Genomic DNA, 22,022 nt, shown 5'->3' with positions numbered 1-22,022 from the left:
TGTATAGTTATCTGTATAGCTACGGAGCCTATTCCCTTGACAATAAAAATAGCAATAGAACAATAGGTAGGTATGGGTTGGGGAGCCCCATTGGCTATAATTGTAGTGTCCAAGTGGGTACCCCCCTTTCTTTTAACTGGCTCATAGTTGGGGACCTACAAGCCATAGTTGTTCCCTATTGGTAATAGAAAGTAGGCCCCTTTCCTACCTACTAGCTATGGTTGTTGTTAGGTCACTAGATAAGATTGAAGGAAGGATAGAGTGATGGTATTGTTGGGTCTCAAAATTGTTGCTCCTCTTCCTAAACTAAAATCTACTCACAAGGCCAAGGTTGTCGTCATGTAAGTGAAACCAACTCATCAACAAAATATGGTGGCTTAAAGGTCAACCCTACGAGGGTGGGTTATCTTTGTTCTTCAAGCTCAACTTAGACCCAGGAGGGTGTTTTTAGGGTATACATTAATAGGTATTTGAATCAAACAAAATAGACATCCAAAAATAACTACAACCATTGCATTTTTGACCTCAAATATTGTTATTAGGTCATGGAAGACTAGCTGTATAAAATCCCTATATAGTTAATATGACTATGCAAAAACACAATTCACACAAAATTGACTCGTTTAATCTCACTCAAGATGATTCCCTGGCTATATCTACAATCATGGATGCACAAGGACTACTTTATTCCTAAGCTATTGATTAATGCTTTTGAATAATGTGAGATTGGTACATGGTTCTAGAATGGTGCCCATTCTTTGAGAAATGGAGTTACTTTTGGAAAAATAGGTGTTGTACATCTTGCATAACAATGTTTATAATAATAATATTTTATTTATTATGTGAGTTGTACATGGACGTGTAATGTGTAGAGATTCTTTTGGAATATTCTTGGGGCCACTTGATGTGTTGTATTGAAACATTGTAATATTATATTATATTTATTTAATATTGGGGAAAGATATTTAAAAAGGAGAAAATTTAGTACCCAATATTAAATGTGGGGTCAATGGTTAGGTAGCCCATGGTTTTAGCACATGTTTTGATGTAATATCATTTGGTGGTTTTGTGGGAGCTTGACTCTATAAAAGCAAATGCAAGGTAGTTGGTTAAGGTTGGTAGGTTGGCTAGGTTAGCATTTGTGCAGGTTGGAAGCATGGCATGGGACGTGTGGTCTCATGCTTGTTCACATGGATTGCTTGATGTTGGCTTGTGATTCAAAGGCTTCCATAGATGTATTATAATGTTGCATTGCTGATTAATACATGGTGTATGAGATTCTTTTGAAGGCTGCCCTCATGAGGGTTTTCCCAGGGTATATCTTGTGTTACTTTTTGATGGGTATGTTGTCTATTCTTTGCATATGGATTTTAAGTGCTTATTTGAATTGATATCTCAAATGGGTTATGTGGAAATTGTCTTTATGAGGCTGCAAGTTTCCTTTCAGTTACAACACATAGGAAGAGAGTTATTCGTAACAGAAAAAAAAGTTGAGCTATGTATTTGCATATAGCACATACTATGAATTTAAAGGTTAGAAGATACTTATTAATCCATAACACAATTGCAGACATCCAACATAACATGAGAAAGATAATTACAAAGCTTGCAATAAATCAAAGTGTTGTTACATTCATCTAAATTAGTATATTATGTTCATGTCGGAAAATGTAATAGGGGAAAATCCCTATCTGCAACTCAAAAGCTTTCTTAGATGTATACCCCACGGTATGGAAACATTTTGCAACAAAATCCACTTACAATAATGAACTTCTTTGATTTCACTGGGTTGTTATTGGCCCAAAAGAATTGAATTGTCATTATAGCTATGCTACAACAAACTAGCAAATGTTTGGCATCTAAAGGCAGTAGTCGAACCAACCTCCTAAAAAGATGACTATGATCTACATTATAATAATTGCACGGTGTCAAACCTTAATACATGGTATTGTAGTAGTGCCAAATCTGTGGCCAAGGATCAATCCTGCCCAAAATGGGCGTCTCAAATTGAAAGAAGGGTTGAGCATTGTTTTTTGGTGGATAGGTGAACATTTTGCAATACTGGCGATATCTAAAACCAAACCAAGCATTTATTTTGGGTACTTGAACACATTTACAAATCTATTAATGGTCTCACAAATTAAGTCCTTGGTGAGTAGAAGATGTATTAATGGCGTCACAAATTACTAGAGAGTAGATGGGAGACATGTAGAGCATCACCATGAAACTCTTACCATTCTGGCGCCTTGTGGAAACCTTTTTCACACCAGGATGAAATTGTGGGTATTTGAAGTGCAATTGGACCTTTGCGAGAGTTTGCCACTGAATTAGATTTGTGGAGAAAACCATCTGAATTGAACTTATGGGGAAATCCAACCAAACCTGCCAAATTCACATTGTTTTAGTGTTTGGTTTGGATGAAAAGTTCTGATGATGATATTATGCTGTAAGTATGGCATCATCATGGATTGGGAGTGCTCGAGATGGGATGACATCAACAGGACACGGTGACATTAGCAAAGGATGGCATGTGGGAAAACTCAATTGGATTGATTTATTAAACTTTTAATAGGTTCAGTTCAAATGGGCACCGGTTTTCCACAAGCAAAGACTTCTGCAGGAATTCATAACTGAACTGAACATGTGACAAAAGCATAATGAACTGAGCCTTTTCCTTTTGCCCCATGCTGTTTAGATGGGCATTGAGATCCTGCAGAAGGCTTTAAAGTATGCATAAATCTTTAATTAAATTGAACATGCTTGAAAAATCATCTGAATTAGGCTCAATAACTTTTAAGAAGGGAAGTTCAATAGGAACTTGGGTTTTTGCAAAAGAAACACTTATGCTATTTTTATTCATTTTCCCTTTTGTGGGGATTTATAAGTGGATAGGACTTGGTCCGATTGGGAGGGTAAAACCTCTAAGCCGATTTCAAACACACTTTAACTTATTCTGACAAAAACAATTCCTAACCCTCTTGAACAACACTTCAACATGGGGACCGGACTTAGAAGATTTCTCAGATTATTTATCAACAAATGGATCACAAATGGCCAAGACAACACATGGAAAATGAAGGGAATCAAGCAAAAAGGGGACTTACAGATTTGAGTCCCAACATGTCCTATCTCTAATTCTTTTCCCCTACCTTTGGCTATTATAATAGAATACTTGCCATCTCTCTACTTTGCCCTATCGGCTACATTTGCACAGAAATTCGATAACAACTACTACTTCGTGTGGTTGGAAATCGAAAGGAAGTTGTATTACCTACTTTTCACAACTATAGCTGGAATTCAATAACAACTAGTATATTGGCATGGCCACCCCCAACTATTATAGCAGCCATAATCACCATTTGAAGGTCTTTACTAAAGGGGATATCTACCCGTCATTCATGCATTAGCCTGAATGGGATAGCTGCCCATCAATCATACTTTGGCCTTTGTTCCATTGTCAGAAACATTTATAGAGTGCAACAATTAGCACAACTTGTTACTCACCACTTAAGCCCCTTTTTTTGGTAGCACACCTGGCAACAATTGAGCTCTGCCTTGTTGCTTATGTCCAAACATTGCTATTCCATTTGTTGTGCTTGAATTCTATGACAACAATGCAATGATTTTTATCTACTTTTTATTTGAGAAACATCCAAAGCTGTAGCTACCTACAATATCAGGATGTACTTTAGTTTTTCTTTTTTTATTTGTTAGGATATTGTTCTCTTAATGAACTGATTTGAGCTTTCTTTTAAATTTTACAGGTGGAAACAGTTGCCCAGTTTGGCGTTGTCTTCCTGCTTTTCGCTTTGGGCCTAGAATTTTCTGCAACAAAGGTATATTGTTATATACAACTGTCAAGTATGTTACTCTGTAATGATTACTTATTTCACACTACAAATATGAAAGAGTTTAACGATCTTCTGTGTGAATAAGGCTTGGTGTTTATTCCTTACAGTAGGCTTGACTTGGGATTGTTTAGAAATGCAACAGTTGGCCTTGATAAATATATTGAAGTTTTTGGTTTAAATCTATGTGCAGATTCGAGTTGTTGGATCTGTTGCTGTCTTGGGAGGCTTGCTCCAAATCTTCCTTTTCATGTGCTTGTGTGGCATTACTGCTTTGGTACACATTTTTATTTCAGTCATGTTTTTATGTCTGCATTATCTACCAATTCACAATTGAAGGCATATTAACAAATGTTTGTTGAATGCAGATATGTGGGGCGAAACCTTCAGAAGGAGTGTTTGTTGGTGCTTTCTTATCTATGTCGTCAACTGCTGTGGTAATGTCAGGAGATAGAATGTGATAATCTTAGTTATGCTTTTATCTTTGTAAATATATGGTTGCTTAGTTTTGAAAATGTATGCAAGACCCAACAAAAGAAAGAAATAATTCACTTGGTCTGATAGTGTTTCCATACATATCTTCAACAATTTTGTGGTTTTCAATATATATGGTTATTCTTATCTGAACTTGAATACACAAGGTTCAGAAACATATAATATGGGTCCAGTCATACAAGATAATTTAAAATTTATTACGTAATTGGATGAATATATCTTTATAACGTCTTTAATTCATTGCCAAAGTAGTTTCATGCTGTTTGACTCAGATTTTAAGCGCTAGGCTATCCTTTTATCTTCTTCTGCCTATAGGTGATACTTGTCTTTTGATGAGGAATGCTCATATGAGAAGATGTATCATTGTAATATGAGGGATGTTTCCTGGTGAAGACGATCTTCATGTTAATAATAGAAGTGACTCTTGCTTTGATGAAAGATTGACTCTATCAAGATCAAAGTTAGCAAGTTTATTAAAGTTTTGCCACATGCACCCAGTAACCATCCCATGATGGTATTAGCTTATTAAGTAGATCAACAATCCTTTGAGAGCAATGGGAGATCATAACATTGTGGGTAAGATCTGAACAACTAAGATCTTTGCATTTTTAGAGGGTTCATCCACTAGATTGTGAGATTCTCAATTTTGCAAAATTTTGTTGCATTTTTCAAAGTTTTGGACTTCTTGCTTGAGTTAGTGTTTCTGCACTTGCAATTGACAAATTCAACCGCTGGAAAGGCCATTTCTGCACTGCATTTGCACCTTCATTTGTACTTATGGTCCCTGCTACTTATGATTAATATTAGCAAAAAGGGTACAATCAAAATCTCAACAAATCTTTCCTATATTTTACACTATATCTATCCAGATAAGTTATTTAAACTGTGCTATCAAACATAGTTTTATATTCTAAGCATGCTGATAATACAATAAGAATAATTGGTTCTATGAATTTAACGCTAATTTTGTTTTCTTTATCTTTTCCTTACCTGGCATGATTATTTTATGCTTGTTGTATGAAGCTGCAATTATGACGTCTCTTTTGCATGGTGCTGCATATACATGGACAATTCTACACATGGATCTATATCTATATTGTTATATTTGTTGTACCATATCTGTGGATGGACAATGGATTGCAAAAATCCAAGGAAAGTACTTTCAAAATTCATTTTTTCTGTGCTAGTGGTTTAGTCATCACTTATATGAAGTTTACAACCTGACTATTGGCTGTCTGTTGTCCACATGAAGAACACATCAACATTGATACATTAGATAATTTCTACTAAACATCGACGTTTGCAAAATATTCGAACAAAACTGATTTGAATTTCTTTATTCATTGGCATCATAGTGCAAAACAATCATTCATTTGTATTTCGACGTTTGCAAAATATTTGAACAAAACTGATTACATATATTCGAAATTCCACTCCTATTGGATTGAATACCAAAAAACATGAAAAAGGAGAAAACAGAAAACAAAAACCCACTATCAACTCAAAACAAACAAGAGACACTGAAGCATCAGAGAAAAATATTTTCTTTTTAATTTAATCTTTCCACGGTGTTCCTAACTTTTAGACAGCCACCTTCTTTATTTTTTGATTTTTGTCTCTCTTATTTATACCCAAAGACCGAAAGAATCTTTGTGAAATTGTTTTACTGGTAAAACCTTGTTTGAGCATGTTAAGGCTGTAAATTTTGATCCCTGGCTTCTTCTCTTGCTCTCTTTCAACCAATTTCAGATCTCATTACTACGAGGTTAAATATTTTACTATTTTGTAGTGTTCCATGCAGTTTTGGAATGGTAGGATGGGTTTTGGGAATGCGGGGACCATGGACCTTGATTTGTTGATGGTGCAAATAATTTAGTACTAGAAAAATTATTTTAAAAAATGTGTAAGAAACTGAAAAAGCAGGCTGTAAAACACTAAACACAATGCATTGAAAATGTCGAATATGTATATATATTATTATATTTAAATTTTCAATATGATGATTACATTGAAATAGAATGAGCCAGTGCCTCAGTGGTCCAATCATCCTCTGAAAATGCCATGGATAAGCCTCATCATTGTAACAGTTGGAAATGGACCCATCTAGCTGAAGCTCCTCGAAATAAACACCAACCAACCCTACTTGTGCCTGATCCTCATCACTCTTCGCCAGCTCCTTTGGATTACATTGAACTATCCATGTACATGAGTGTGTTGTGTTCTATTAGATGTAATGCATTTTGTACAGCTACAAGTTTCTCTGCCCTTAAAGAGATAAGCTTGTTTCTCTTAATAGAGTGGATGAAGTTGTATGTAGATTGGTTCCTCTTAGCAGCAAATAAACTAGAATTTTTCGACAAGAGCCAAATGGCTAGTGTGGTTGTTAGTGTATTGGGCAAGTGCGTAGTCCACCATAGTATTGGGTCATCATGCACCATAGTATGAAAAATCCCACCTTGCCTCTTTTGGATAGCTTTTGAGTGTGGAAAAGCTAGATCACTCATAACAAATGGTGGATGCATTCTCAGCATTGTATGTCTTTGTAATTGCTTTCATAATTTCCCTCTTCACCTCAACAATTGCCATCGATATGACTCTATTAGGCTTTGCACATAGCACTTAGGGATCAATGCATAGGCTATCTATTGGTGTGAACATGTTATAGTACCTAATTGGTTTGATATTAGGTCCTATTCACACTTGCATACTTAAGCTTACTTAGGTCATTTACTTTTTGTGTCTCATATCATAGGATTAAGACACTCTTCATGATCTTAGTTAGTCCTAGGGTTTCATCCGTGTCTTTATAACAAGGGTTTCCTCATTGTATATTGCGGTAGTTTCATTTTTGCATCTAATGAATTATTTGGTTTTATAGCATTTCCATTGCTTCTCTCATGTGTGCAAGGTTGTTTTGGTTGTAGTTAATCCCTGGCTTCGATGGTGTTGATTACCAACTCTTATATGGTATTAGAGCATTGGATTTGTAATTCCTTGTGTGGCTATGATTTTTGCATGTTGACATCATTAGCATTGCCAAGTCAGTGGGCTTTTTCTTTGGTTTTATGACCTTCGGTCACATTGGTGATTGGGAGCTAGGATAGGTTTTGAATGCAACAAGGGTGGGCTGAAGCGTGTGGTCTTCACGCCAAGTTCCTTATAGTCTGCGGGGCTAGACTGCAAGTGGTGCCTCCTCAATCTTCATTGCCTTCACTAGTTCATAGCACCATCACCGCTCAATCTTTGCTCAACATTGTTGCCTTAACAACTTTGCTTTGCGCCACTTGTCCACGGTCACTACTTATCTCATCTTGATGGCACAACCCTCTAGCTGGCCAAATAGTGTCGGGGCTTTTCTGTTTAAGATTTGAAGGAGCTTTTTTTTTTCCCTTGGACCATAATTTGGCCACCGGGTATTATATTTTCACAAACAAATAGGCACTTGAAAGTTGGCTCCATGTACTTTGCAGCCATATATTTTTTTTCCTTAGCTACATGTTGGTGTGTTTTTTATGCACGTGCAACTTAGAATAAAATACCCAGAGATATACTATTCTCTCTTGATCAAAATCTTCTATGTACTAAATAGATGGACTGTGATTGCAAAGACGACTCCAAGGTTCAAGATTTACTGTGGATAGTCTTAGTTGGTTCGTTGTGAAATGCTGGTAATCTCAAGGGGGACTTACACAATTGTACTAGGAGCTTTAATCAATCTGAAGATTATGCTGATTTTGACTTATCTTTTTTTTTTGGGACGATTTTTAATAAGTTCTATTTCTACTTGGATTTGTAAAAAAGGGGCAAAAGATAATTCTAACCCTAAACTATTCCTATGAACTCAAGAGACGGAAATTGCAAATGCGAAATTAAAACCAATTCTTGCTTCGCCAAATTCAACAACTACTCAAGAACGGTGCAATCTTCTGCGGAATTCCAAAAGATTTTTATATTACTTTCATTCACCAACATTTTGAACAATGAATAAAGCAATAGAAGTTGAATTTCTAAGTACTGGTTCAGGCTAACTTTGCATGATAATTGAAAATCATCAAAAGTATGGACATGCAATTCCACATTGAGCAATTTCTATCAAATCCTTCATTCAATCTAATAACTCGCAAATAAATCCTACTCTAATGAGAGCAAAGAAACCATGCTAACTTGCAAAAGTAGACAAGATTCACCAACAATTGAACAATGAATTATGTCTTTGCACTTAAGAAGTATCACTACAACAATTTCTCTGAAGTCTCTCATATGAAAATAAATGAAATGGGGAGGGCTTATATAGGCACCCTTATTACAAAGCAACGACTTGGATTGATATAAGATCAATGGCCAAGACTATTAAAAAAAAACTAATTAGGGCAAACTATTGTAGTTATTCAAATTGGACCAATAAGAAGTGAACAATTAATTATCCAGCTTTCTTCTAGAAGCGAGTATCCCTTATCCTTTTCCTTTGCAGCAAATTCAACGAATCTGGTCAGTATGGGGCCCAACTCTCCATTGGGACATGTGGCAGGATATCAAGTTTATACTCCATCAGGTCCATGTCATCATCACACGTGGCAAAGGTAGCCATCCAATCAATTTTGAGTTTTCAAAAACCACCTTCAATGGACAAGAAAGAGGATGCCCTGTTGAAATGCTGTCCTTGAATCAAATTTGAGGAAATGGAAAGGTTGCTTTGGACTTTGGTTTTCAAGTTTTCCACCTCCAAGTCCTTGTCTCGGACTTCTTCTTGCTCAAGCACATGAGCAATTATGATGAAGATCTTGTTTTGGATAGCCTTGATTGCTTCTTCAATTTTGGCACCATCATGCTTCATCCTTTCCAAGACCTCCCCCTTGGCCACTAAGGTGTGATACCATCTATTGAAATCATAAAATGTTCCAACATCAACTACCCTTCCTTTGATCAAATCTGGCTTAGGGATTCCCTTCAACACCCTTAAGCATGGTATTGTTTTCTTTTGGATGCTCTTGAACTCCTCCCAAAATTCGGCAATGCTCTTCAATGAATTTGGTGGCCCTATCTGCAATTTTTCCAATCTATTCCTTAGACTCTTGAGATGCTATCTACATCCCTTCAAAATTTTCAACTGCCTCCTGTGGGAGAATCAATGGTGGAGCAGCTGCTGCTTCTTCTTTGTTGATGGGGTTTACCAAGAGCTGGATGTAACCTTTCAATTGTTCATTTTCTGCCTTAAATTTGTTTTTCTTTTCAACCTCTTTTCTTAGCCTTTCCTTGATGATGCTGATTGACATGTCCAACTCTTGGACCTCCTACTCCTTTGTGGTAGGACCTATATCCACATTCATTAGATCATACTCCTTAAGTGCAATGTCTTCTTTGGATTTGTCAACTCTAGGAACAGCCACCTGTACTGAATGGAATCTTGTACTATCCTTATGAAGTAAGGATTATGTCTTTGCCTTCTTCATTTCTACAGGCCGGTTCAGTTTGGCTAAGAACTTTGCTGAATTGTCCATTGGTTGGACTTCTACAATAGTCTTTTTCTTCATTCTCTGTAATAACTAACTTGGCACTGTTGGCTGCTCAATGCCATTGTCTTCCTGATTTTCTTCATTTTCTTCGTTCTCTTCAATTCCCTTGAGGGTGAAAATCATTCCTTCTTGAGAACCCTCTTCCAAAATTTCAACTTCAAAATTTTCCAACTTCGTATCTGCTATTGTTATCTAATCGTCAAGAATGGCTTTCTGCTAGATAGGTTCTACATTTTGTTCCTTTTGAATTTGAGGGGGCATTTCCCTTTCCATCTGCTGATTGTTTACAGCTGGAGCCTTGCCCTGCTAGCGGATGAACCAACTTTTTCTATGAAAGAAATGTTGACTACGGAAGTTGCCTTGTTTTTTGCTTCTTCCCTCTTGAACTTTCTGCTGCATCCTTTTGTCTCTTGGAATTCCCACTTTTTGGCCTCTCCGTGTCCTGTGTTGCCTCATCACCCCTAGAAGAATAGGAATCCAAATTCTTCATTAAATCATACCTTAAGGCAGTGTTCTTTCCTTTCAGCTTGAGAACTTGCTGATCTACCCACCAATTGGTAAACTTCATGATTGGCCTCATCAGGGTATCCAAATCAGTGAGCTTAGGTGCAGACTAATCCATTGTGGGAAGGGTTTTCTGTTGTTCTTCCTCGTAGCCTAGTTGAGTGAAGATTCCATCATCTTCTAGCTGATCTGGTATTGGAAAAAGGTCAAGTGCCTTGATCATGCTAACTGGTAGTTTGGATAGCATTCTCTTTCTTATTTCATGTTCATCATCCGCATTGGCCCAAAAGTCTTAAAGATGAACTCTATTCACCCTTTTGATATGGCGGTGGGGATCAAAGTTAGACCTTGATAGGTAGAATGAAAATCAGTACCACTACATTTCAATATCTGCATTCTCTGCTGCTTGGGCTGATGGACATCGCTCTAGCATTTTTCCAATGACAAGGGGAAAGGAAATTCCTGTTTTCTGCTTAGCTCTTTGGATTTTTGCAAATGTATCTAGCTGCCAGATAAGTATGTGAATGTAGTGAATTGAGTATACCAAAACCCAAACCTCCTAATCAGCTCCTTGGCTTCAGGTGTCAACCTTTGATGCATGCCTCCTTGAAGCTTTCTAGTGATATACGTGAGGAATGCATTGTTAACTCTCTTTAAGTGGGATTTTTGTTGTATTTGCAACTGTGGATAGCAATCATATGCTGAATTGGCCATCTTTGTTTCCCATGATGCCTCAACAAACCAACCCACTGTATTTGAAACACCATGCAAGTATATAGATGACGTAGGAACTCATGTAGAATGACTTGGTATGTTCCAAGTTCCTTAACTGCTCGTCAATATTGTTACTGATTATCTTTGCCCAATCTATCATCTTCACACCTGTAGAGATTTCATTAATGAAGTAGTACATCCAAGGTTCATATGAAGAGGTTTGAGGACTTCCCATGACCCTATTAAGCAAAAGAGCGAGGTCTCCATACACTTCAATGAAGTCAGTTCGGGAGAGTTTCTTTGGAACTTTGGAGTGGTGAGGCCTTGGTTTAAGGAGTCATTGCTTATTGAGTTTTTCGGTGCAAGTGATAGGATCGGCTTTAAAAATCGCAAAGCTTCCTCCTTAGTCTTGTATATGGTGGAATTGTAATTGGGAATACCAAGTGCTTCCTTGATGGCATCTTCTTCGAGGTAAGCTCACACTTTGCCATCAGGAACTACAACTTGTCTCTCTTGAGCATTGTAATGCTTTGCACATTCTACCATTAGTTCACAACACTGCATTGCTGGAGGAAATCCAGCTGCTTGGACAATCCCATCCCGCATCATTTTTTGTGCAAGTGGTGAAGGAAAGCGATCATCTGTCTCGTACATCCTCTTCTTGAAGTCTTCGATATCAACATGGCCAAGGTCAATGCCACTAACTTTCTTCCACTTTATATGAAATTTGGATTCCAGCTTTGGGTCCTTGTTGTTGAACTTCATTTGGACTTTTTGTGAAATTCCCTCTTGCGTTGACATCTACTATCTGAAATATAGAAAAATTCAAAAGTTAGGAGAGATAAATATGATGTCAACTTGACAAATTTGGAAGATAACTCTGATTTTCTGATCAAATTCCTAGAATCAGACTAAGTGAAGTCTAAAAAAATGAAAATCAGAGTTAGGACAACCTGGAGTTTACGAAATTCATGTCTGATAATGAACTTAGAAATGAAAATCAGACTTAGGAATATTATGGGAATTATAAATCAGACTTACACAAATTTTGAAATTACGAAATTAAGTCTGATCTGAATTTTCAGAGATAAAATCAGGTTAGGGAATTAAAATCAGACTTGAAAAACTCTCAACTTCGTAAAAATTAAGTCTGATTTAGGAAATCTTTGCATCCAAAATTGAAAACACAAAAAAAACAACCCTGTCCTTCTGATGAAATTCAGAAAATTTGAAGGAAATCCTAAGCATTGGTATGATAATCAGAATTTAGAATGAAAGAAGGAAATTTTGAGACTAAATTCTGAAAATTCTGCCTTTAAAATGCTTCAGACCTGCAACAATGAAGAAATTTCTCAGAGAAAAGCTTGTGATCTGAACTTGAATGCCTAAATTCTTCCTCAGAACTTGCTGGGAACCTGCAATAATACTTCTAATTTGCCTAACAACTCAGAAAAGAGGCTCAGAGAAGTTCAAACTCATAAGGATGAAGAGGAAAATTGTGAATAGTCAATAGCCAAGACTGATGTCTCATAGAAAATTGAAACTCTTCATTGCATTGTTTTTTTTGTTTTAACGAGTTTTAAAGCTAATGAATGTAGTCACCATTTGCTCTCCAAGTCAAACTTTCCTGTGTTTTTGTGTTTTAAAACTTATTGCAATTCCTTATTTTGCTTCCCTCTAGAAGCCTTCATCTTTGGCGAATTCCTTTTGGTTCAGCTTTTTGTGCTTTAATCAACATCATCTTATCAAACTTTCTTTTTCATCTTAGGCGAATTTCCACATGTTGCTTGTTTTTATGTTTTAATTCACCTTAATTCTTTGCCAATACTTCTTTTTCTTCACTCTAGGCGAATTGCTTTTCTAGCTTTACTTTGACTTTGGCAATTTCGAAATTTTCAAAATTCTCTCAAGTTGGGCGAATTGTTTTTCTTGCTTTGATGCTTTACCACTTAGGTGAACTATCTCTTTGGTTTGACTTTTGTTCATCCACCGAATTCTCCTTTCTTACTTAGGCAAATTGTTTTGCTTTTCTTCTTGCTTTATTCACCTTTACCAAATTTCTCCACATGATTTGGGCGAATTGCTTTGTTTCCATCCCTCTTTCTTTAATTGTTTTTTTTTCTCAAAACTTTGCCCTTTGTTTGCCAAGGGTGGACTTCACCATAGCTTGAGGAACATTTTAGATGTGCCTAGGCAGACTTTACTTTGGGGTTGGAAACATCACCAGGGGGGGGGATGGACTTGACTATAGGCTTGGAAAGTTTTTAAGGTGTCTAGGCGGACTTTATGTGTGGTTAAGGAAGATTTCCAAAGTGCAATTATCTCAACACCTCAACACTTAGCCCCATTTCTGCCCTTTTCCTTCAAAATGCCAAAACCAGATTTGATACTTGATTTTGAGTTGACTCCACATGGTAGGGTGGACTTTGCTGCTAACTAAGGAAGTTTCTACCACCTTGAGAGCAGACTTTGCTAGTGAGCAAGGAACATTCAAAATTCTTACCCTTCAACACTTAATCATTTTGACATCCACCCCTAGAGCGGACTTAATGATGGCTTGAGGAATGTTTCCAAAGTCCAAGGCAAAGTTTGCATTTGAGTTAGGCAACTTTTCCCATTAGGTAGGGCAGACTTGATTATGGAATAGGGAAACCTCTTACTTACCATGGGCGATATTCACATTGACTGGTAATTTTCACCATGGACAAACGATTTTTGTGCTTTGAGCAGTGAACTCTTTTGATTTTGACTCCAGACTTAGCCTTTTCGCCGTGATCTTCAATTTAGCTTTTCCGGAATGCACCTTCTAGATGTGAAAACTATTTCATAACTGGTGCATTCTGGATGAATTCCTCCGACTTGATACTTGTCTGAACTTGAAACCATCCAAGACCTCAAAAAGCAAAAAACAACTTTCTATTTTTAGGAAAAAGCAAGCTGAAAAAGTATGTTCTCGGATTGGCCCCGAAATGCCAAAAACAAAACTTTCTAAATTTAGAAAAAAGAAAAAAGTAGAAATTCCTATAAATAGAAAGTTGTCAGAATTGACCTCGAGAAATTGCTATTTTACTCCTTTGACCTATCTAAGCCCATTTGTACCGTCAAAACATCCTTTCAACCATTGCTTCTTTTTTCAACTTTGAAGACTTCCCCAAATTTCACAAAACTTGACTCATTTCTGACTCTTAGATACTGGAGACCAGAACCCCAACGTAAAAAGCGAAAAAAAAGAGGGGGTCCCCATTTGCAATGGGGTGATGTGTGATTACGTCACAACACAACCTTTTATTTCAGTTTGAAGTCACTTTTTTTATTTTGACTTATTTTGCAAAATACAAGGCCAATTTTCATGTTGTTAGGATCACATGTTTTGATCTTTAATTTGTAGATGAGCAGGCTATCATTGTAACATTTTGGGTTTACCAATTCACCCTTTTGTAATCACCCTAAATAAAGGGAGCTATAAGTCTTGGCAAGACGGTAAGCTGAAACATCTCAAGTGGCTTCATCTCTTGCTCCATATTTATGGACTTTGTATCTAGAGTAAGGTACATCTAGTCAGAAGATGGCATGGAGGAATAGGAATGATCATTTCCTTTAATTGATTGGCAGTATTGTTGATTTTGAAACTATGTTCCATCTCACATATTGAATGCCCATGCACTCTTTGAACAAGAATTTTGGATACCCATATCACTTTCCATTCTTAGATGATTCTATGATGGACAATATTGCACACATTGATGATTGTGATAACTTGCCATATGATGATGATACAATAGAGCAACTTGGTTATTTGATAGATTTTGTTAGTTGTGATGACATTGAGTCTTCAAGTGATGCTCATTATCCTTCAGATATATTTATTGATTCTTTGGCTTCTATGATTCCTAATCTAGATTTAGAGGCCTAGTTTTCTTTATTTCTGAGTCACTATCTTGAGGATTCTCTCTTTTTGACATTGGTAGATTCATCTTCATCTATTCATATTTAGAAATCTTGTGTGGACCACATGATCATGGGATGGCCGATATAGTTGGATGACGTACATTTAGATCACGTTATCTCCATCTCTTGTTGGCTCGAATGATTCTTTGTAGTAGTTACATCATAATTATTCATATTTGGTGCATTGGGATGTGTACTTGATAGATATTGTAGGTTTGTTTTGTGAGTCCTATCTAACAAATTTGACATACACATTTGAGAACATTTATCTTCTCTTTAATGATAGTACCATCATAGTTGTTCTCAAACCATCTGTCTTTGGATCATGTTCTTCATTTGTCCCCACATGGTCTTGGGCTTGTACTTAATTTGATTTTAGCATGCTTGCATATCAAAAGGACAACACTTGAGTAGAGTTTAGAGATGACTACAACAACATTAGTATCCATCATGATCTTCTTTCATGAAAAAACATCTTGCACCTTTATTTTGTTTTGTGTCTTTCCAAGGGGAGGAATATTGTTTGGCATTCTTGGATCTTCATCATCATCCTTTGTTGAGCATCTACCATTATTGCAAGAGATTGTACATTGGGGAGTGGGGTTAGGGGAGGGAGCGAGAGGGTGCTACATAGTCTCTCTTTTTATCCTGTATGGGGTACATCTATTGTACATTGGTGACATAAATATTACTTGTGGGGTTTTGTTGAATCCTCCTTCCTTTTGTCATTTGTACATATTTGTTTGTATCTTTTTTCTTTTGGAAATGTTTATATATATATATATATAGTACATGGGTACTTACCATTGCGTCATAGTTCACATATATCCTTGCATCTTTGCATTTTTCCATACTCCTAAGTTGCATCTTTGTGAGCATGGTATATTACCTAATTACTATTGGGGCCTTCTCACACTTGCATTTTTAAGGTTACTTAGGTCATCTATTTTTTGTCTCATAAGATTAAGACACTTGTCATGATCTTAATTTGTCCTAGTGTTTCATCCTTTTCTTTATAACATGGGTTTCATCATTGTATATTGTACTAGTTTCATTTTGGCATCTAATGAATTTTTTAGCATCATAGCATTTCCATTGCTTTTCTCTTGCGTGGAAGGTTGTTATGGTTGCAGGTAAACCCACGAGCCAAGGATTATTTGAATGTAAGAGTTGTTGATCAACCCCACATGAATCAAGGATTATCGTCAACCAAAATATACAATGATGAAACCCTAGGACAAATTAAGATCATGACAAATGTCTTAATCGTATGATATGAGACACAAAAAGTAAATTACTAAAGTAACCTTAAGTATACAAGTGTGAAAATACCTAATTGGAAACTAATTAGCTAATGTACCATATTAATTTGAACACCCCCCTTCATTGCAACTTAGGGACTATGAAAAAACTTCAAAGATGCAATGATGGTTGTTGACTATGAGGTCATGTTAATTGCCCATGTAAATACACATCTTTCACAAATAGAATAAGAAAGAAAAACCAGAGAGAGAGAGAGAGATTAATTTGAACACCTCCCTTCATTGCAACTTAGGGACTCTGAAAAAACATCAAAGATGCAACGATGGTTGTTGACTGTGAGGTCATGTTAAGTGCCCATGTAAATACACATCTTTCACAAATAGAATAAGAAAGAAAAACCAGAGAGAGAGAGAGAGAGAGAGAGAGAAACTAGGACCACATGTAAATGAATGAAGAGCAAGATCCAAATATGAAGACAATGTGAACAACTATGGTGGGACCATCTTCTATGGCCGCCCCATGATGATGTGTCCACTTGAGATGTCTAAATATAAACGTCTAGTACTCGTAAATTAGAAGAACCACAAACAACGCCATTGGCGCTAGCACTATGTAATGTCCCCGCTTTGAAATACAATTTAATGATAAATGATAACAATAAAATAAAAATAAAAATATAAAAGAGTATAATTAAATTTTAATTAAGTTAATGAATGGTTAAGGGCATGAAATGAAAAGTTGTGACTCCCTCAAACATGCGATATAAAAGGGAGAAGAGAACCTCATTTGAAGGGGATAATTTGGGAATCAGAAGTGCAGATCTGATTTAAATGAAGAGTGCAGAACTGATTGTGAAAGGTTGTGTCCCTTTCAAAGGGCAGAAATAATAAAGAGTCACACTCTTTCAAATGGTGAAGGGTGTGTCTCTTGCCAAGGGCATACATGATGAAGATGTGTGACTCTCCCTCACATTGGGAGGATATAAAGTGGATAAATTTTAATTTGAGACAAAAGGATCCATGCAATAGAACAAAATATCTGATGCATTAGAAGCAGATTTAGGAGCAGACCTAAATCAGAATTATAAGAAAATCTGGAAGAATGATATGAACATTTATCAAGAGATCAGAACACAAATACAAATCTGCAAACAATAATAAAGCAGGCATCAAAGGAAAAGAAGAGGAAATATCAAATCAATAACCAGAGAATCAGACCTGATGGAATAGAAAGGATTCACACACACGCACGCACGCACTCACACACACACATACGCATGCACACACATACACGTACACACACGCACAAACACACGCATGCACACACAGACACACACACACACACACACACACACACACACATATATATATCTATATATATCTGTGTATAGGCAGCAGATCAGATTGATATAAACAGCAGACGTGTGCATTTAAAGAGGGAAACAACATTGAATTAAATCTGTCCAAGTTACCACAGGAGACTGAAAATAGATAACCTGCAATTATTCCACAAGTATATTGGGCAAGATTTAGTGTCCTCCCTATGGGTGCTGGCCCTTCCAGCCGTTCAACTATAAAAAAAAAAGATTTAGTGTCCTCCCAAAAGGGGACATTACACGGTAGCAAATACATTGTTGGATAAACCATATTTTTGAAGCATAATAAAGTGGAAAATGAGTAAACATCAAGTAACATTACAAAAGTTGTCCAATTTGATGAGGATATTGTAGACGAAGACCTATAGGAAAACTTGGAAGCAGAGGTCACAAACTTGGACTTTGGAGAGTACTTGGCAAATCAAATGAGATTGGTGTGGGTTTGGGGGTAGTGCCGCTTGCGAGGGTCTAGGGGCAGCGCCCCCAGTGGGGTCCAAATCAAGACCTTCAAAACCACGTAGAGCTTCATGACGTACATCATTTTGCATTCACAATAAGAGAAATGGCTTTTTTTGTCTTAAAATGCATTCAAATCCATGTGTTTTTGGGTTTTTGGTCAAAATATAATAAAAAAATTGATTTTTTTTGAAAACTTTCCACATGGGCTGAAAACCCGCTAGATATGCTTCAGGTTTGCTTGGGTTCATTTCAGATGAACCTGCAAGCCTTGGGCTTGATCTTGGACGACCCCAAGGGTAGACTGGATACAGACTCATAGTTGGGCTGGATCGGACGCAAACTAGCAAGCTATTTTCAGCAAACCGGTAACATAGCATTCATCAAATATGATTATTAAATCTATGCTTATCCCTTAAAATTCTTAGTGTAAGCACTTTTCTTGAGCCTGAGTATTGATAAGAACTATTGCATGAAATGCTTAGGTCTTTGGCCATGGCCATTATTTTAAGCTTTCTTCCTTTTATCCTTATCAGGCTACAACATAACTTGTTCAACTGTTAATTGAAATTATCCTCATTGGCAAGGTTCCTATCAAACTACCCCTCGTTAATTTAATTATTCTTTTCTTTGAAAGATCTGAAATTTGGTATTTCCATTTGCAAACAGTAGTGATCCCGATTCCTTGCTGATGTTTGAAAATATGTTTCTTTCCTTTCAGATTGCTCCCCTTCATAGGAGGTGACAATTTTTTTATTTTTCAGAAGGTTTATACTTTTGTCAAGTTTATCCCCTCTCATTTTATTAATATACTTTTTTTTTCTAACTATATGCCCATTAGTTATATACAAATTTATCAGATTAGACTTTTATGCGTTTGAGGATGGAGTTCTTCTGATCTTCAAGTTCTCCCTGGTGTTTGAATTCTCACATATAGAGTGTGAGGGATTCAAATATGTGATGCAATTGTGTGTTGTAGCATTAGTTATAAGAGTGTTCAGGTGCATCATTTTAGGCACTTGTGGGTAATCAGGTATTCATCACTGATTGAATATACTATTGAGCATGAGCTGCACCATAAACTGTCACCAATGGTTACTCTTTTGTTGTTTCTTCAGGTTTTGAAATTCTTGATGGAACGAAATAGTATCAATACTATTCATGGCCAAGTCACTGTTGGAACTCTTATTCTGCAGGTATTGTATCAATGTAGTGAGTTATACTCAGAAGAGTAAGGTTTTGGTGAAATGCAATATCTGAATTCGACATTTTCCATTTTAATGCTTATGCATTTAGTACAAAAGAGTTTTCTTGCTTGTAGAGCTTGTGTTACAAATGTGATAGTTAAATTTGACAGTTTCCTATTTAATCCATGTGCTTTTAGAATGAGTCAGTCATTGTTAAGTTTTTTCATTTTGGTATTCAATACTAAATGTGCAGAGTTTTCACTTCAGTGTATAGTCAGTTACTTGTACAAATGGAGCTTGAGTTACATTGTTTTTATTGTTTCCCTAGGACTGTGCGGTTGGATTATTGTTTGCCCTACTTCCTGTCTTGGTTGGAACAGGCGGACTTCTGCAAGGAATTATGTCGATGATGAAATCGTATGTACCATGCTTTATATTAGTAACACTTTCTTAATAATAGACGGGGTTTAATTCTCTATTTAGTGTAATTTTTGTACACCAGTTAAGACTGGTCAAATATCTCACCTGATTATCATTTACACAGTTTGAAGAATCTGAAATCTGTTCCTAGATACACAGGTGCAAATTACTTAAAGTATGGCAGAGTTGGTAAGAATCAGGAACAAATGCCAATTTATTTGATATTCAAGCTTTATGTCTGTGAAATTCATTATGAAACCATAATGTATTGTCCTTCTTAGCATGCACACCAGAAACTAAGAAGAAAACACATGAACTGCAGAGAGAAACAAAGGAGATAGTTGCCAAAAGTGATTATTTACACTCTTCATTGGTGTAGGTGAAATTGTTAAAGATTTACAAGGATGAGGATGAATTACCACTAGATAATGACCCAGTAGATAAGACTGGCATGGTAAAAGTGAAAAACACCTTACTTTATCTTCTATGCAGTGATAAAAGTGTAAAATGAATTGTTATATATAGAAGGAGAAGACAACTACAAAATTTGAAACTTCTACAAGAATTTTCCTTTGTTGAGAGAGTTGTAGACAACTTCCAAAATAGATGTGGAAACTTATCTGCAAAAATGGTCTTAGACAACTACCTGCTCTTGTTGATAGGGAAACTTTATGACCAACTATTTATGTACTCATTTTCTTCTTATACTTTGTGCAAGTCTAAATATTGTGCGATATATCCTTGACAAATTGTTGCTGAAAACATGAAATGGTTACGTCCTCCAAGGTATGCCATATGGAGGGAGGTTAAAATGAAAAGCATTAGGTGCAACTGCATGTTAGGGGAAAAATTGCGGACTTGAACTTTGTATAAATTTAACATATTAATAAAATACACAAATTTACAGAATAAACTTAAACTACATGCAAAATTTTGAATTTAGAGAACTCATATGCAGTTTTTTTATTAGTTTCAGACTGAAAAAGGAATACGGTGCACATCAGAGTCATATATGAAATGATAATTGATCAGTTGTCACCATCATACACTATTACAAATCCATATTAACATTTTACAAATTTCTGATTCAATTAAATCACATTAATGGATGTTCCCTTGAATTAGATGGTAAAGATTTTATCTTAGGAACAATATCATTCTGAAGCATATCATGATTATCATCTAATGAAGCTCCTTATTACACTTGTACCTATACTTCTATTTGCTTTGCACATTCTATTGCTTCCCTCTCAAAATCAGTGTTCCGAAATGAGTCATGTCATCAAAGTGAATTGCATGGTGAGTCTCCTTTCCCTTTTGTCGTTTTCCCCAAAACTAGTGTTTAATAGATCAGTATGCATGTGCTAAGGTAGGAAAATAGTTTGTGGAGGTTTCATTCCCTGCAGGCTCATTCTTGTTAAAATTCTGTCTTTGTCCTTAGACACATACATCTCCACTGTTTTTAAAGATTAACAATTGTCTCAAATGAAAATATAGGATTTCATGCTATCCTTATGCCATTGTTGTAAAGGTATGTGATGAATTTCATAGTGTTCAAATCGTGTAAAGAGTAATGAACCTATTTTTTAGCAAAACCTTCTATGGTACTCCCTTTCTTTAGTTTGTTTAGATTGAAACTAACCCTTTGATGAAATACACAATTGATTCCTTATTACTCATATAAGAGTTTCTGTTTAGAAAGAGAGAGTTCCATCCTTATTTTATCATGATAGGTTTACTTGGTTTGTCAATACCTTCAACAAGAAATTTGTGCAATGATTATTATTCAATATTTAAAAAAATCCTCTTTAAATGCTTATGAGCTCAAATAATAGAATCTGTCCCAATGTTTATATGCGAAAACAAATTGATTCTCTTCATTAGTCAATTTACACCCATTCTTGGTGCATCGTAAAGTAAAAGATTGCAGGTCCATGCATAAGTGGCCCCATCAAATAGGATCCTGTTTAGAATATACTCTTATGCCAACAAGTTCCCCAGAAGATGGGACTATACTTGAGGAAAACTGCTTTAGCACAGTCCTAATAGACCATGGTGGATTCATCCTAATCATCATAAATGACATCAATAAGGTAAAAGAACATCATTCAAATTGAAATTTTAAACCTGTAACTTCATAAACGGTTCATAGAGAGGTTATGACAGGCTAAGAAACTCTGAGCAAGGGCTCCACATCCAGCTGATACCAATGTCTATAATTTTGTGTAACAACAATTACAAAAATAGACTAACATTGATTGAATCATTCCAACCATTATTTGAACGTAGCTTATAGAGT

At 36.1% G+C, this 22,022-nt stretch overlaps 1 protein-coding gene across 3 annotated transcripts in view; it reads left to right on the top strand.

Annotated features, from left to right (window-relative positions):
• LOC131051283 (K(+) efflux antiporter 5) overlaps positions 1-22,022 on the top strand; it is a 133,901-nt gene that overhangs the window by 57,210 nt on the left and 54,669 nt on the right. For all 3 annotated transcript variants that reach the window (XM_057985730.2, XM_057985728.2, XM_057985729.2), the window contains exons 8-12: positions 3,765-3,836; positions 4,042-4,125; positions 4,217-4,285; positions 19,235-19,312; positions 19,632-19,720. In XM_057985730.2, the coding sequence (XP_057841713.1) occupies positions 3,765-3,836; positions 4,042-4,125; positions 4,217-4,285; positions 19,235-19,312; positions 19,632-19,720 (392 nt within the window). The remainder of the gene's footprint in view (positions 1-3,764; positions 3,837-4,041; positions 4,126-4,216; positions 4,286-19,234; positions 19,313-19,631; positions 19,721-22,022) is intronic.

Source organism: Cryptomeria japonica, chromosome 9, assembly GCF_030272615.1.
Source record: "Cryptomeria japonica chromosome 9, Sugi_1.0, whole genome shotgun sequence".
In the NCBI taxonomy this organism is placed as follows: domain Eukaryota; kingdom Viridiplantae; phylum Streptophyta; class Pinopsida; order Cupressales; family Cupressaceae; genus Cryptomeria; species Cryptomeria japonica.
Note: the sequence above shows the minus strand (reverse complement) of the source record. Positions and strands in the feature narration are given on the sequence as shown.